The sequence below is a fragment of the Myotis brandtii genome, unplaced genomic scaffold (assembly GCF_000412655.1).
Source record: "Myotis brandtii unplaced genomic scaffold, ASM41265v1 scaffold157, whole genome shotgun sequence".
Taxonomy (NCBI): Eukaryota; Metazoa; Chordata; class Mammalia; order Chiroptera; family Vespertilionidae; genus Myotis; species Myotis brandtii.
The window spans coordinates 163,238-177,744 of NW_005355708.1; the positions used below are offsets into that span (position 1 = coordinate 163,238).

The 14,507-nt window shown below is 53.5% G+C and overlaps 1 protein-coding gene across 2 annotated transcripts in view; it reads right to left on the reverse strand.

The window, feature by feature from the left end:
• DNAI2 (dynein, axonemal, intermediate chain 2) overlaps positions 1-14,472 on the reverse strand; it is a 26,709-nt gene extending 12,237 nt beyond the window's left edge. Inside the window, exons 1-6 of one of the 2 annotated variants that reach the window (XM_005861789.2) lie at positions 14,454-14,472; positions 8,164-8,357; positions 5,989-6,150; positions 4,854-4,975; positions 2,364-2,506; positions 1,257-1,370 (exon numbers count right to left, since the gene is read on the reverse strand). In XM_005861789.2, the coding sequence (XP_005861851.1) occupies positions 1,257-1,370; positions 2,364-2,506; positions 4,854-4,975; positions 5,989-6,150; positions 8,164-8,346 (724 nt within the window). In that variant the 5' untranslated portion in view covers positions 8,347-8,357; positions 14,454-14,472. Of the gene's footprint in view, positions 1-1,256; positions 1,371-2,363; positions 2,507-4,853; positions 4,976-5,988; positions 6,151-8,163; positions 8,358-11,385; positions 11,436-14,453 lie in introns of those variants that run through there. The other variant, XM_005861788.1, reaches the window with a different exon arrangement.
• Between the last annotated feature and the right edge of the window lie 35 nt (positions 14,473-14,507).

Genomic DNA, 14,507 nt, shown 5'->3' on the forward strand with positions numbered 1-14,507 from the left:
GAGGGGGGAGGGCAGGGGGAGGGGAGGTCCTGCAGTGGCGATCCCTACTGGGCAGCAGGGCCCAGGGCCTGGGCTGGGGGAGCGGCACCGAGATGGGTGATGGATAATGAGTGAGGCAGGGCTCCTGAGTAAAACATGGCAGAGCGGCTCGCTTCCGCCTGCTGGAGCCTGGCCCCCAGGCGATGGGGCAGGGAGACCCATGGGAGCCACATCTGCTCCCTAACCTGGCGGCTTCCCCGGGAAGGAGGCCGCAGGTCTGAGAGGGAGGCCCGGGGACTCAGAGCGCCACGGGGCAGCCCGGCCTCAGCGCATTTCTGGGAACTTCCCCGGCCAGTCTGGCTCCTGCTCCTGGAGGAAGAAGGGAGGGTAAGAGCCTGTGAAGGTAGGAGGGTGGGGAACCCTTTCCCTGCTCGGGGAGTCTGGCCTGGGGTACAGACAGGGCGGGGTGAGGGTCTGGCTGCCCCAGGGCCTGAGGTGGAGGGCGGGCAGGGACCTTCGGAGCCCATGTGGGCAGGTTTTGTCCGGTCTCATTAGTAATCAAAAGAGTCAGTTTCCCCCGGCTGGTGTGGTTCAGGGGTTGAGCATCGACCTATGAACCAGGAGGTCGAGGTTCAATTCCTGGTCAGGGCACAAGCCTGGGTTGCGGGCTCGATCCCCAGTCGGGGGTGGGCAGGAGGCAGCCGCTCCATGATTCTCTCTCATCGATGTTTCTATCCCTCCCCCTCTCCCTTCCTCACTCTGAAAGCAATAAAAACATTTTTTTAAAAAGAATCATTTTCTGGGTGTGTGATCAGCAAGGACCTCTGAAGATGGATCTCTTCTATGGCCCTCCCTCCACACAAGCAATGAGAGCACTAGCAGAGCTGTCACTCTCCGCACTGTCAGAACTCCAAACGCCAGGCGAAGGCTGCAGCCCTCAGAGCGCGGACGCTAACAGATAACACCGCCCACTCCTGTGAGAACAGGGGTCTTGTCGCATCGGAACTCGCCCTGCTCACGGCCTGCACTCCCCATCCCGGGGTGGGGGGGTGCCCTGAGAGGCAGCACCCTGTCTCCCGGTGGAACTGGTCGCCTGGCAGCCCCGGGGGCTGCCGAGTGGGGCTGGAGCTCCGTGGGTCTCTGTCTGAAGAACTGGCTGGTGGCTCCCCGAGGCCCCCCTGGCAAGGCTGCCCATAATGACTTGACTCAGAGCTTGTCCAGTGCAAAAGGCCTTTCCATCCAGGCGACCGTTGGTTAAGCGCTGGGACCCCTCTTACCGATCTGCCCGTTGTAGCAGCCTCCCAGCAGTATGTGCGAGTCCTTGGGGTTGTACTCCAAGGTGACGAGAGGCGAGGACGGCTTCAGGACAGTCTCGGGCCTGTTGGGGCTTTCTAAAAAGCAGGGGGGGCGGCATATATATATATATAACATATACATATACTAGAGGCCCAATGCACGAAATTCGTGCAAGAGTAGGCCTTCCTTCCTCCGGCTGCTGGCACTGGCTTCCCTCACAGCCCCGGCTTTGTCCGGAAGGACGTCCAGTCTAATTAGCATATTATACTTTTATTATTATAGATATGTGTGGTGTGTGTGTGTGTGTGTGTGTGTGTGTGTGTGTGTATCCCACCAGGCCTGGAAAGGAAAGGACAGGGCCAAACAATTCAACCCCATCTACAGGAGGGGGTGCCCGAGCCTTTCTCCAGGCCGCACCCTCTGGGCCTGGGTTGGGGGAGAGGGTGGTGAATATCTGGCTTTGTTTTGGGGAATTAGAACTGCATGTCTGTGACTGTAATTTGAGTCCATTTCCCAGGTTTGGAATGGAATGAAGTTTGCCCTACGGTTTTTACGGAAGCCCACGCCCCCTGGCTTCTGCAGTTTCCTGGTCTGTATTCTGGGGACCATGGGGCCCACCCTGCAGCACGCTGCGCTGCTCGGCACCTGCCCCTACTAACCACGGCCCACGCTTGTTCTCACAGTGATGGCAACGAGGGGGTCTGAGAGCCGGACGCCCACCTGCCAGGCTCTGCCCTTGGAGTGCTCCCCAGGGGACACGCTGCCCCCGCTGGCCGGGCATTCGGGACAAGCACCCAGAGAGCTGGGCAGAGGGGAGCCCCCCCCCCGCCCGCCTGGGCCCTTCTCCTGGGATTCTATCTGCCACGCTCTCCGGGGGCCCACAATCGGGACTTTGTGGGGTCTGGTCTTGAATGCCCTGATTACAGATCTGGAAATAAAGCGAGTCTCCTGCTCCCGGGTTTGACTGTGAGGCTGAGCCTGAACCCCAGACAGGGGTGCAGTGAGAGGCCTCCTCCTGGTCCCGGTCCCTCCCTGCGAGAGTCCCCGGTCGCTGCCAAGTCCGCCCCTCAGCCTTCCCCGCCCCTCACCCAGGTCCCAGATGTACGAGTCGTGGCTCATGCCCTCAGGTGCCCGTTGAAAATTCAAGCAAGAATACGCCACCGCCAGCTTCCTGTTGCCATCCGGGTGCCAGGACAGGTGTGTGGCCGACCGCTTGATCTCCTGGGGGTCCCTTTAGGGGGCAGCAAAGGGCAGAAAGCTGGAGTGCCAGGCTCCCCAAATGTCTTATTAACTAAAGATTTTCTTTAAAATATTCAAACGTGTTGAAGCAAAAGCATCCACTCAGAGAAATTTATTTAAAACAAAATTTATAGGACTCCCTTAACGAAACACCAGTCCCACCAGCCATAAATAAGAGCTAAAAATGAAAATTAAAACAATGGAAACAAAGTATTAAATCCCAGTCTGCCTTTTTCACTTGCTGCAGGTTCTGAGCCTGAGGCTGGATTGCCCGTTAATGTTAAAATAAAAGGGGGCTTGGAGAAGTCAGCAATCATGCTCGCTGGGATTTGCCCAAATTAGTCCAAAACGTGTGTCCCCACAAAACCTGCACATGGATGTTTCCAGCAGCTTTATTGAGCGAGAGATAGAAACATCAATGATGAGAGAGAATCATAGATCGGCTGCCTCCTGCATGCCCCACACTAGGGGTGGAGCCTGCAACCCGGGCATGTGCCCTGGCTGGGAATTGAACCGTGACCTCCTGGCTCATAGGTCGACGCTCAACCACTGAGCCATGTTGGCCAAGCTATTCTTAATTCTTAAAAGTTGGAACCAACCAAAATGTCCTTTAGTAGGTGAATGGATAAATTGTGATCCATTCATACATTGGAATATTGTTCAGTATTAAAAAGAAATGATGTCACTCTGCTAACGCTGCATACTGTATGCCTGAGGCCATGGCATTCTGGGAAAGGCGAAACCATGGAGACAGGAGAAGAAATTAGTTGTTGCCAAAGGTTTGGAGGTGAAAGGGATCAATAGGTGAGACACGGGTGACTTTTAGGGCAGTGCAGCTATTGTGTATGATAATTGTGTCAAAACTCATGGAATGGACAACTCAGAGTGAGCTGTAAACTACGGACCTGGGGTGTGCTATAGGCTGAAGGTATGTGTGGCCCCGTCCCCGCCCCAAATTCATCTGCTGAGACCTAATCTCCAATGTGATGGTATTAAGGTGGGGGCCTTGAGGGGTGATTAGGTCAGGAGGGTGGGGCTCTCGTGATGGGATTAGTGCCCTTTTAAATGGGGCTCCAGGGAGTAGCCTCATCCCAGAGCGAGGAGGTGGGTGTCCTTGACTTAGGAAGTGGGTCCTCAGCAGACACAGAACCCAACCATCTCAGAACGCCCGGCCTCCAGAGCGGTGACAAATAGACTTCAGTAGTTCCTAAGCTGCCTCGTTTTTTAACGATATTTTGTTATGGTCTTTTGCTACCGCAGCCTGGGACAGATTCAGACAGGGTGATGATGATGTGTCCATGTTGGCTCATCACTGTGACAAATGTACCTACCACTCTGGGGCTGATGATGACAGTGGGGGAGGCTGTGTGGGTGGGTGGGGGGAGGGATGTGTATGGAAACTCTGTTCTTTCTGATCAATTTTGCTGTGAACTTAAAATTGCTCTAAAAATAAAAAAATTAAAAAGCTCTTCATTTAAAGAGCAAGGGGGGAGGGAGCATGAGAAAGAATTAAGTATTATAGACAATGGCTCCAAACTGGGACTGTTTCCTCGAAGAATACGGACGGAATGGACAAATAGCTGTCTCAGTGTGTGCTTCACCCCCCGTCCCTCCTCCCTGGGAGCACTACTGTAGGAGAAGGAGCTCGGGCTGGGAGTCAGGAGACCAGGGTTCCAGCCTTGGCTGGGTCCCCACCCACCGTGTGCTCCGAGCACGTCCCCCTCCCTGGGGTCAGTCTCCTCATCTGGGGGTTGGGGGGGATGATTTGAAATGTGTCATTCCGCCGAGGTCAGACCCCTCCGGGGGTTCTGGTGGAAAATGAATCTCCCAGGGTTGGCCTTTGTGGCTAGACACTTCCAAAATCCCCGGTATTCCCTGCATATTCAAGCACATACACACACATACACACACATACATGTACCCATGCACACAGGCACAGACACCCAGGAGTGTTTCAAACGAAGCGGTGCTCTCTGCACACCGCTCTGCGCCTTGTCTTGGTTTCAGGTGTTGAATCTTGGAAACATGGCCTATGGTCACATTAGGACACCGGCCCACAGAGGTGACCGAGATTGGCAGCACCTGCCTAACTATAGAAATACCCGAAGCCCAGCCGGCAAGGTTCAGTGGTTGCGTGTCAACCTATGAACCAGGAGGTCGCGGTTCGATTCCCGGTCAGGGCACATGCCCGGGTTGCGGGCTTGATCCCCAGTAGGGGGCATGCAGGAGGCAGCCGATCAATGATTCTCTCTCATCATTGATGTCTCTCTCTCTCTCTCTCTCTCTCTCTCTCTCTCTCTCCCTTTCCCTTCCTCTCTGAAATCAACTTTAAAAAATACCTGAAAACATTGATGGTCTTAGCGGAAGGGGCCTCTTCCGTCACTTCCACCGCGTCCTCGTCATCGAAATACTCCTGGTAGATGTCGATGGCGTTGTTCTGCTTCACGCAGTGCTCCATGATCTGGGGGGGGGGGGCACACCCGGAGTTCTCAACGGGAATGGGGGGGCCCCTGCTGTCTGACGGGGCTGAGATGAGGTCTGGGAGGGCTGAGAAATAGCTAGTGGTCCTTTCCCACCCTCAGCCCGTGCATTCTCAATGAGGCAGCATCGCCCCAACAGGGCGAAAACTGGTTTTTAGCGGTAAATACTACTACTTTTCCTATACAAAGCGCAGGTAGACATGCAGTACATACACAGATATACGGCATACCTATGGCATCGACATTTCATGGGGGGAGGCAATTAGGAAGAGAATATCTAAAAAGACTCCTTGGGGACAAAAGTGAAAAAAAAATGGCGAAACACACACTGCTCCCGGCAAACAGAAGTCTCCATGACTCCACATATAGCACCCATCTCCAGCTCCTTCACCCCAAAAGCCCTCCCCATTATTCCAAATGTCCATCATGGAAAAGCCCATGCTCAAGGGCCACCTCTTCCAGGAAGCCTTCCATGATCCCTTCAGCAGGAAATGGACTCTCTCTCCTAATGGGGCAAAATGGCAAGTCATCCATCCTCTAACATCATTTATTTCTACGTGGTGTGGTGATATCTCTGTATTTGTCTTTGCCCTCTGTTGGATTATACACTCTTTGGAGCAGGATGCATGTGGAATTCATTTTTGCAATCTCTGCTGTGCCTGGCAGAGACCAGAAGCGTGGTCCAAATGTGCTGAATGAAAGGATGTTCCCTAGTGGTGGGAAGCTGGTGGGTGGGGTTCTTTGGGGTTCTCTTTGCCCACAGGGCCACTTCTCAGACTCCTCCCAGAGCCTGTTCGGCCCTGCACCTCCCAGCCTTCCCCTCTGGTCTGCTGTGGTGGATGTGTCTGCTCCCAGATAGAAGGCTCCTTACGGTTCTTCCCCTGAGTAGCCAGGGGAGCCGAGCACAGGGCCAGGCACATCTAGGCTTGACATGCACTTGGGGAACCTGAGCGATGGCCGTGGCTCTGACCGCTGGGGCTGAAGGAAGCCTTACCAAGCCCAGCTGCATGATGGTGTTGATGTAGTTCTCGTCTTTCTCCACCTTCTTCCGGAAGCGGATGGTCTGCTCCAGCTCCAGGGGGTTCACATCCTTGGGCCAACCCCCCTCCACGTGGTTGACACCCCGGGTCTCCATCTCGAATCGCTCTGTGTTGGCCTGAAGAGAGAACCCCAGGTGAGAACCCCCGGCCCTGGTGCGAGCATTTAGCCACTTCCACGCACCAGGGTCCCGAGCCCCGAGCGCTCAGGATGGACCAAGGGGGTGTCTGGCCAAAGCCATGAGGTTTTCCGGTACCAGGAAGGCGTCTCTGGTCCTCCGGGGGTCGCAGGCAGCCATGGAAGGGCCCTTGTGTGGAGCTAGCATCTTTGCAGCTGATGCCAGAGGCCCAGGAAAATCCACGTCTGAGTCGCACCCATCTGCTCCGTAAGAGCCCAAAGGGGAGAGGCGCGCCCGCCGCCTCCGCCCTCCCTGTGCAATGTCGCAGGAACCAGGGAAGAGTTTGGGTTGGCTTTGCCCATTCTCTGTGGCAGGAAGGAGGGGATAGAGGTGGCTTTGCCCTTTAAACTTAGCAGTGTGCCACCGTCCCATCTTCCCCCGTTTTTTAAAATTGTGGTAAACGACACATAACATCCATTTTACCACTTTAAACAGTTCACATGCACAAGTCAGTGGCGTTAGGCCAAGCGAGGGTTGTGCCGCCACCACCACCATCTAGTTCCAGGATTTTGCATCACCCCCAGTGGAGACCCTGTTCTCATTCATCAGTCACTTGCCTCTCCTTTGCATTTTTAAAAAAATATGTTTTTATTGATTAGAGAGAGAGAGGGAGGGAGAGGGAGAGAGAGAAACATTGATCGGCTGCCTCCTGCACACCCCCTCCTGGGGATGGAGCCCACACTCCAGGCATGTGCCAAGATCGGGAATCGAACCCGTGACCTCTTGGTTCACTGAGCCGCGCTGGCCGGGCTCCTTGGCGTTTTGAAGCGCTCCCTAAGTTACAAGTCTTCCGGGCACAGCTGCTGACAGCAGGCCCTAACGTGGTGTGAGGGCAGCATCTCTATGACACGGACAAAGTTGCCCTGGCCCCGTGACAGCAACTCGCCCCGGGAACTTGAGCAACAGCGTTCCTCTGAACTGTGCGTTATCAGAACCACCACCACGTGTTCTGATGAAATCAAATGTGACGTCCACCGGTTGATTTGGGACGTGATACGTGGGTTATCTCCGTCCGTCTGGTTTTCTCACAGCAGTTCCCGACACGATCAGGAGCTGACCACCTGGCTCAGACAGGCGGGGAGCTGGCTGGGCGTCTGAACAGCACCATGACCCAGTTCTCTGATCTCAGAGCCCCTCTCCCAAGAAATTTCTAGGGCAGTGATGGCGAACCTATGACACGCGTGTCAGAGGTGACACGCGAACTCATTTTTTTGGTTGATTTTTCTTTGTTAAATGGCATTTAAATATATAAAATAAATATCAAAAATATAAATCTTTGTTTTACTATGGTTGCAAATATCAAAAAATTTCTACATGTGACACGGCACCAGAGTTAAGTTAGGGTTTTTCAAAATGCTGACACGCTGAGCTCAAAAGGTTCGCCATCAATGTTCTAGGGCAATCCTGACTTTTCTTTTTTTAAAATATATTTTTATTGATTTCAGAGACGAAGGGAAAGGGAGAGAAAGATAGAAACATCAATGATGACGGAGAATCATTGATTGGCTGCCTCCTGCACACCCCCCACTGGGGATCTAGCCCACAACCCGGGCATGTGCCCTTGACCAGAATTGAACCCAGGACCCTTCAGTCTGCGGGCCGACGCTCTATCCACTGAGCCAAACCAGGTAGGGTGCAACCCTGAGTTTTCACAGCTGGGCAGTTGCCTGTGGATGTAATACTCTGCCCCCTCAGAATACCTCGCCCCCTGTCCCAAATGCCTAAAAGGATTCTAGAAAGAATTTGAGAGGTGAGGCCAGAGCCACTGGGAGAGAGAATGTCTGGATTGACACGCCCTTGGCCCTGGGGCTGCTCAATGCAGGTCCTCCCCTCCTTCTGCCGGGCCCTGAGCATCGTGGTGGGCTCTGTGGCATCCTGCCTCACACTCCCGGCATCTGCACGGGGCCACCCCAACTGGCTTCCAGGTGGAGGGAGTTACCTAGACACACCCACCTCGTGCTCCGACATGCTGGTGGAGCACTGGATGCCCGTGTCCACGGGGTTCCGCTCCATGAACTGCTCCGCCAGCTCGGGGTTGGGCGGGATGTCAATGTGCAGCTCTGCCAGGCGGTCCGAGAAGTTGCACTGCTTCCCGAACTCGCTTCGCTTCTTGACGTACACGTACACGATCTCCATGGTGCCGGCAGCTGCAGGGGCAGAGCGGGGGTGTTTGGTGAGGGACCCTGCCTGGCTGCTTCCTGTCCCCATGGGCCTCACTGGACCGGCTCCAGGTTCCCAATCTGGTGGAGGGCAGGGGTCCAAGGGATTTGTCCACAGGCTGAGTCTGCATTTTAAAGCATCATGTACTGAGTAACGACAGCGAGCTAAGCGTTATCTTGCGCAGTCCTCGCCATGGCCCTCTGAAGTGGACCGAACCATCTCCATTTTACTCCCCAGGAGGAGTCCGATGCTCAGAGGTGCCTCGAGGGCCTTGTCCGATCACACAGCCTGTACGTGGTGAGGCTGGTACAGTTTTCACGGAGCCAACATGTCTACGGCGAGGCAGGAGGAAGCACCGATGGTGATTGTGTTGGGCTGCGTTCCCTGCCTGTCATGGACCTGACCACACAGCACACTGATTGGAGAGTCGAGGCCTCAACCACCCAACTGTCCAAAGGCTCACCCACTCCGGAGTTCTAGGCTCTGGGACTCTCTGGGGGACCCCCCTGGAAACTCCTCCCTCCACGTCACCCGCCCCAGGACAGGGCTGGGAGTCCACCCGAGGAGGCCAGAAGGCTGGCCCTCAGCAGGCAGAATCGTTAGGACTTTGAGAACCTCTCTGATGTGTTCCTTGAAAGGCACAGTGCAGGAAGACACCCACTGTCTTCACTATCAGAGACGTGTAAACAAGGATCTCTGAACGCTGGTGAACCTTGAGCCCTGGCAAGGGCCAGAGCTATGCACCGATTGTCTAGTCCAGACAATGGGGGCTCAAGCTATTTCCTGACCAAATAGTCTCAGAGTAAATCTTTCTAATATTTACTGACCTTTAAGATAGTCTGTCTGTTACTGCAATTACCTGCCTGACTAAGAACTAGATGTGCATCCAAAATTGAATAAAAGGTTGGCGAGGCCTGGGCACTTTCATTTGCCGGCCCCGTCTCCAGATCCCGAACCCTGAACCACACGGGACGTGGGACATTCACAGCACCGTGTGGAACTGGAAAGAAAGAAGAGGCTGGGTTCGGACTTCAAGTTCTGGCCTTGACACTCACCAGCTGCTTGACCTTGGTCATTCTGAGGCCAGACACTTTGGGAGGGTGGGAAGCACACTCCAATGCAACGCAAGGAAGTGTTTTCTCCCTGGCGCTAAGTGGAAGTCTCAGAAATGCAGTGGGCAGGTCCACAGATTGCTCTTCACTCACCCCCAAAAGAGACCTGGACCCCTCTGACCCCTGTCACAGCAACAGACTGTGGGGTCTGAATGCTCCTCAGTGCCCTAAATGGCTGGTCATCTGAGGGGGCCTGTCAGCTATGGAGCTGAGCAGAGCTGCCACCTGATGGCCACTCCTAACTCTCAGGAAGTGTGTCCCTCCGACTGTGGGTCTGTGAGGCTGCTGGGCCTGCGAGGACACCTAGGAAGCAAGCTGCCGGATGGGGTGGTGTGGGGGAAGGTTAACTTCACAAGAGCCTCGCCATGGTAGGACTCACCTCCGAAGGCCTTTCAACTCCCAGGAGCTTAGGGTCTTACCTGTGAGCAGGTGTTGCTAATCTTTGAATGATAAGGGGACCTGGTAGAAAAATGCTTGGGGGACATGGCCCTTGATTTAAGTAAAAACCTATAGACAAATATTTAAACTTAAGAAACAGATGTAAAAAAATTGCAACAGAAATGCAACAGTAGTAATTCACTTTCCCAAGCAACTTTGTACCAGAGTTTGTGCCCACAAATGCTTTCTGGGGCACCCAAAATGAGTCTATTTTTTTAAAAAAATCTAATTATCTAGATTTTCCTAGGAATTTGCAGGTTTTATGAGTGCCAACTGTATGCTTTCTACTTGTTTTGATTATAGTTTCATTATTTCACTTATTCAGCAAACATTGTTGAAACTCTAATCAAGACAGCGTTGTACTAGCATAAGGACAGACATATTTGTATCAATGGAATGAAACTGAGAATTCAGAAATAAAAACCTTTCTATTTACGGTCAACTGACTTTTGGTAAAATTACCAACGCACCTCACAAGCTAGCAGAGCACGAAAATGGTGCCTGGATAACTGGACCTTCACCTGCAAAAGAAGGATCGCAGACCCCTACCTCACACCACACTCACCAACGAACTCAAAAGGGATCCCAGGCATAAACGAGAGAGCAAAAGCTCTATCACTACAGTGGGAGACCATAGAGGGAAATCATCGTGACCCTGATTAAGATAAGCTTTTTTGGATAAGATTTCTTAAATACGGCATCAAAAGCATGGTCCATAAAAGAAAAAACAAACAATAACTTGGACTTCGTTAGGAATGAAAACGTTTGCCCTTCAAAAGACAGCACGAAGACAAGACACAGACTTGAAGAAAGTACTTGCAAATCACATACCCGATAAAGGGCTCGGATCCCGAATCTATTAAGACCCACTGGGTCCCAGGCGCTGTGAACCCCCAGCACAGCCCCCCAAACAGTTACCACAATTCTCATTCTACAGGTGAAGAAACTGACGCCGGGAGAGGTTAAGTACCTGGTCAAAGGTCACGGTACTTAAGTCCAGACGGACCGAGCCAGGACCCGGCTCTAAAGCGGTGAATAGCTGATGTGGTGCATTTACAGCACCTGCCACCCATAGGCGCCCAGTCACTGTACGTTCCCTCCCCTCCGTTCTCATCAGCAAGCTCTCCTCTGCGTCTGCCCAGCCTCCTGCCACCCCAGCCCAGGCTGTATGTCCCCTCCATTCAGCTGTAAACCCTTTGGTCTCCCCCCGGCCCCCAGCAGGCAGATGGTCTCAGGACCAGCTGACCGGGAGTGGAGGGTACGGAGGCAAGGCGTTTAGAACTTGTAGGGCCCTGCGACTCGGAGGTATTGAGGGCAGCGAGGACCAACGGAGCGGGCACCCTAAGAGCGCTATTCCTGGCATCCGCCTCTCGGCAGGGCCACCCCCGAGGGACGCCCCCGGCCTCCCGCCTTCACCCTCCACTCTCCTCCACAGCCGCGGACGTCCTCCCCCGCCCGCCCTTACCCTGGGTCCGCTCCTCCTGCTCCCGGGAAGCTGGGGTAGCGCCCCAGTCGCGGTGCGAGGGCAGGGGTCCAAGGGATTTGTCCACAGGCTGAGTCTGCATTTTAAAGCATCATGTACTGAGTAACGACAGCGAGCTAAGCGTTATCTTGCGCAGTCCTCGCCATGGCCCTCTGAAGTGGACCGAACCATCTCCATTTTACTCCCCAGGAGGAGTCCGATGCTCAGAGGTGCCTCGAGGGCCTTGTCCGATCACACAGCCTGTACGTGGTGAGGCTGGTACAGTTTTCACGGAGCCAACATGTCTACGGCGAGGCAGGAGGAAGCACCGATGGTGATTGTGTTGGGCTGCGTTCCCTGCCTGTCATGGACCTGACCACACAGCACACTGATTGGAGAGTCGAGGCCTCAACCACCCAACTGTCCAAAGGCTCACCCACTCCAGAGTTCTAGGCTCTGGGACTCTCTGGGGGACCCCCCTGGAAACTCCTCCCTCCACGTCACCCGCCCCAGGACAGGGCTGGGAGTCCACCCGAGGAGGCCAGAAGGCTGGCCCTCAGCAGGCAGAATCGTTAGGCCTTTGAGAACCTCTCTGATGTGTTCCTTGAAAGGCACAGTGCAGGAAGACACCCACTGTCTTCACTATCAGAGACGTGTAAACAAGGATCTCTGAACGCTGGTGAACCTTGAGCCCTGGCAAGGGCCAGAGCTATGCACCGATTGTCTAGTCCAGACAATGGGGGCTCAAGCTATTTCCTGACCAAATAGTCTCAGAGTAAATCTTTCTAATATTTACTGACCTTTAAGATAGTCTGTCTGTTACTGCAATTACCTGCCTGACTAAGAACTAGATGTGCATCCAAAATTGAATAAAAGGTTGGCGAGGCCTGGGCACCAGTGGAAGTCCTTTCTCTTGCATTGGGCTTGCCCATCTGGCCCCCAATATTTCCAAATTATTATTTCTTGTCTCATCTCTTTCATTTGCGTGCGGCCCCGTCTCCAGATCCCGAACCCTGAACCACACGGGACGTGGGACATTCACAGCACCGTGTGGAACTGGAAAGAAAGATTGGGCTGGGTTCGGACTTCAAGTTCTGGCCTTGACACTCACCAGCTGCTTGACCTTGGTCATTCTGAGGCCAGACACTTTGGGAGGGTGGGAAGCACACTCCAATGCAACGCAAGGAAGTGTTTTCTCCCTGGCGCTAAGTGGAAGTCTCAGAAATGCAGTGGGCAGGTCCACAGATTGCTCTTCACTCACCCCCAAAAGAGACCTGGACCCCTCTGACCCCTGTCACAGCAACAGACTGTGGGGTCTGAATGCTCCTCAGTGCCCTAAATGGCTGGTCATCTGAGGGGGCCTGTCAGCTATGGAGCTGAGCAGAGCTGCCACCTGATGGCCACTCCTAACTCTCAGGAAGTGTGTCCCTCCGACTGTGGGTCTGTGAGGCTGCTGGGCCTGCGAGGACACCTAGGAAGCAAGCTGCCGGATGGGGTGGTGTGGGGGAAGGTTAACTTCACAAGAGCCTCGCCATGGTAGGACTCACCTCCGAAGGCCTTTCAACTCCCAGGAGCTTAGGGTCTTACCTGTGAGCAGGTGTTGCTAATCTTTGAATGATAAGGGGACCTGGTAGAAAAATGCTTGGGGGACATGGCCCTTGATTTAAGTAAAAACCTATAGACAAATATTTAAACTTAAGAAACAGATGTAAAAAAATTGCAACAGAAATGCAACAGTAGTAATTCACTTTCCCAAGCAACTTTGTACCAGAGTTTGTGCCCACAAATGCTTTCTGGGGCACCCAAAATGAGTCTATTTTTTTAAAAAAATCTAATTATCTAGATTTTCCTAGGAATTTGCAGGTTTTATGAGTGCCAACTGTATGCTTTCTACTTGTTTTGATTATAGTTTCATTATTTCACTTATTCAGCAAACATTGTTGAAACTCTAATCAAGACAGCGTTGTACTAGCATAAGGACAGACATATTTGTATCAATGGAATGAAACTGAGAATTCAGAAATAAAAACCTTTCTATTTACGGTCAACTGACTTTTGGTAAAATTACCAACGCACCTCACAAGCTAGCAGAGCACGAAAATGGTGCCTGGATAACTGGACCTTCACCTGCAAAAGAAGGATCGCAGACCCCTACCTCACACCACACTCACCAACGAACTCAAAAGGGATCCCAGGCATAAACGAGAGAGCAAAAGCTCTATCACTACAGTGGGAGACCATAGAGGGAAATCATCGTGACCCTGATTAAGATAAGCTTTTTTGGATAAGATTTCTTAAATACGGCATCAAAAGCATGGTCCATAAAAGAAAAAACAAACAATAACTTGGACTTCGTTAGGAATGAAAACGTTTGCCCTTCAAAAGACAGCACGAAGACAAGACACAGACTTGAAGAAAGTACTTGCAAATCACATACCCGATAAAGGGCTCGGATCCCGAATCTATTAAGACCCACTGGGTCCCAGGCGCTGTGAACCCCCAGCACAGCCCCCCAAACAGTTACCACAATTCTCATTCTACAGGTGAAGAAACTGACGCCGGGAGAGGTTAAGTACCTGGTCAAAGGTCACGGTACTTAAGTCCAGACGGACCGAGCCAGGACCCGGCTCTAAAGCGGTGAATAGCTGATGTGGTGCATTTACAGCACCTGCCACCCATAGGCGCCCAGTCACTGTACGTTCCCTCCCCTCCGTTCTCATCAGCAAGCTCTCCTCTGCGTCTGCCCAGCCTCCTGCCACCCCAGCCCAGGCTGTATGTCCCCTCCATTCAGCTGTAAACCCTTTGGTCTCCCCCCGGCCCCCAGCAGGCAGATGGTCTCAGGACCAGCTGACCGGGAGTGGAGGGTACGGAGGCAAGGCGTTTAGAACTTGTAGGGCCCTGCGACTCGGAGGTATTGAGGGCAGCGAGGACCAACGGAGCGGGCACCCTAAGAGCGCTATTCCTGGCATCCGCCTCTCGGCAGGGCCACCCCCGAGGGACGCCCCCGGCCTCCCGCCTTCACCCTCCACTCTCCTCCACAGCCGCGGACGTCCTCCCCCGCCCGCCCTTACCCTGGGTCCGCTCCTCCTGCTCCCGGGAAGCTGGGGTAGCGCCCCAGTCGCGGT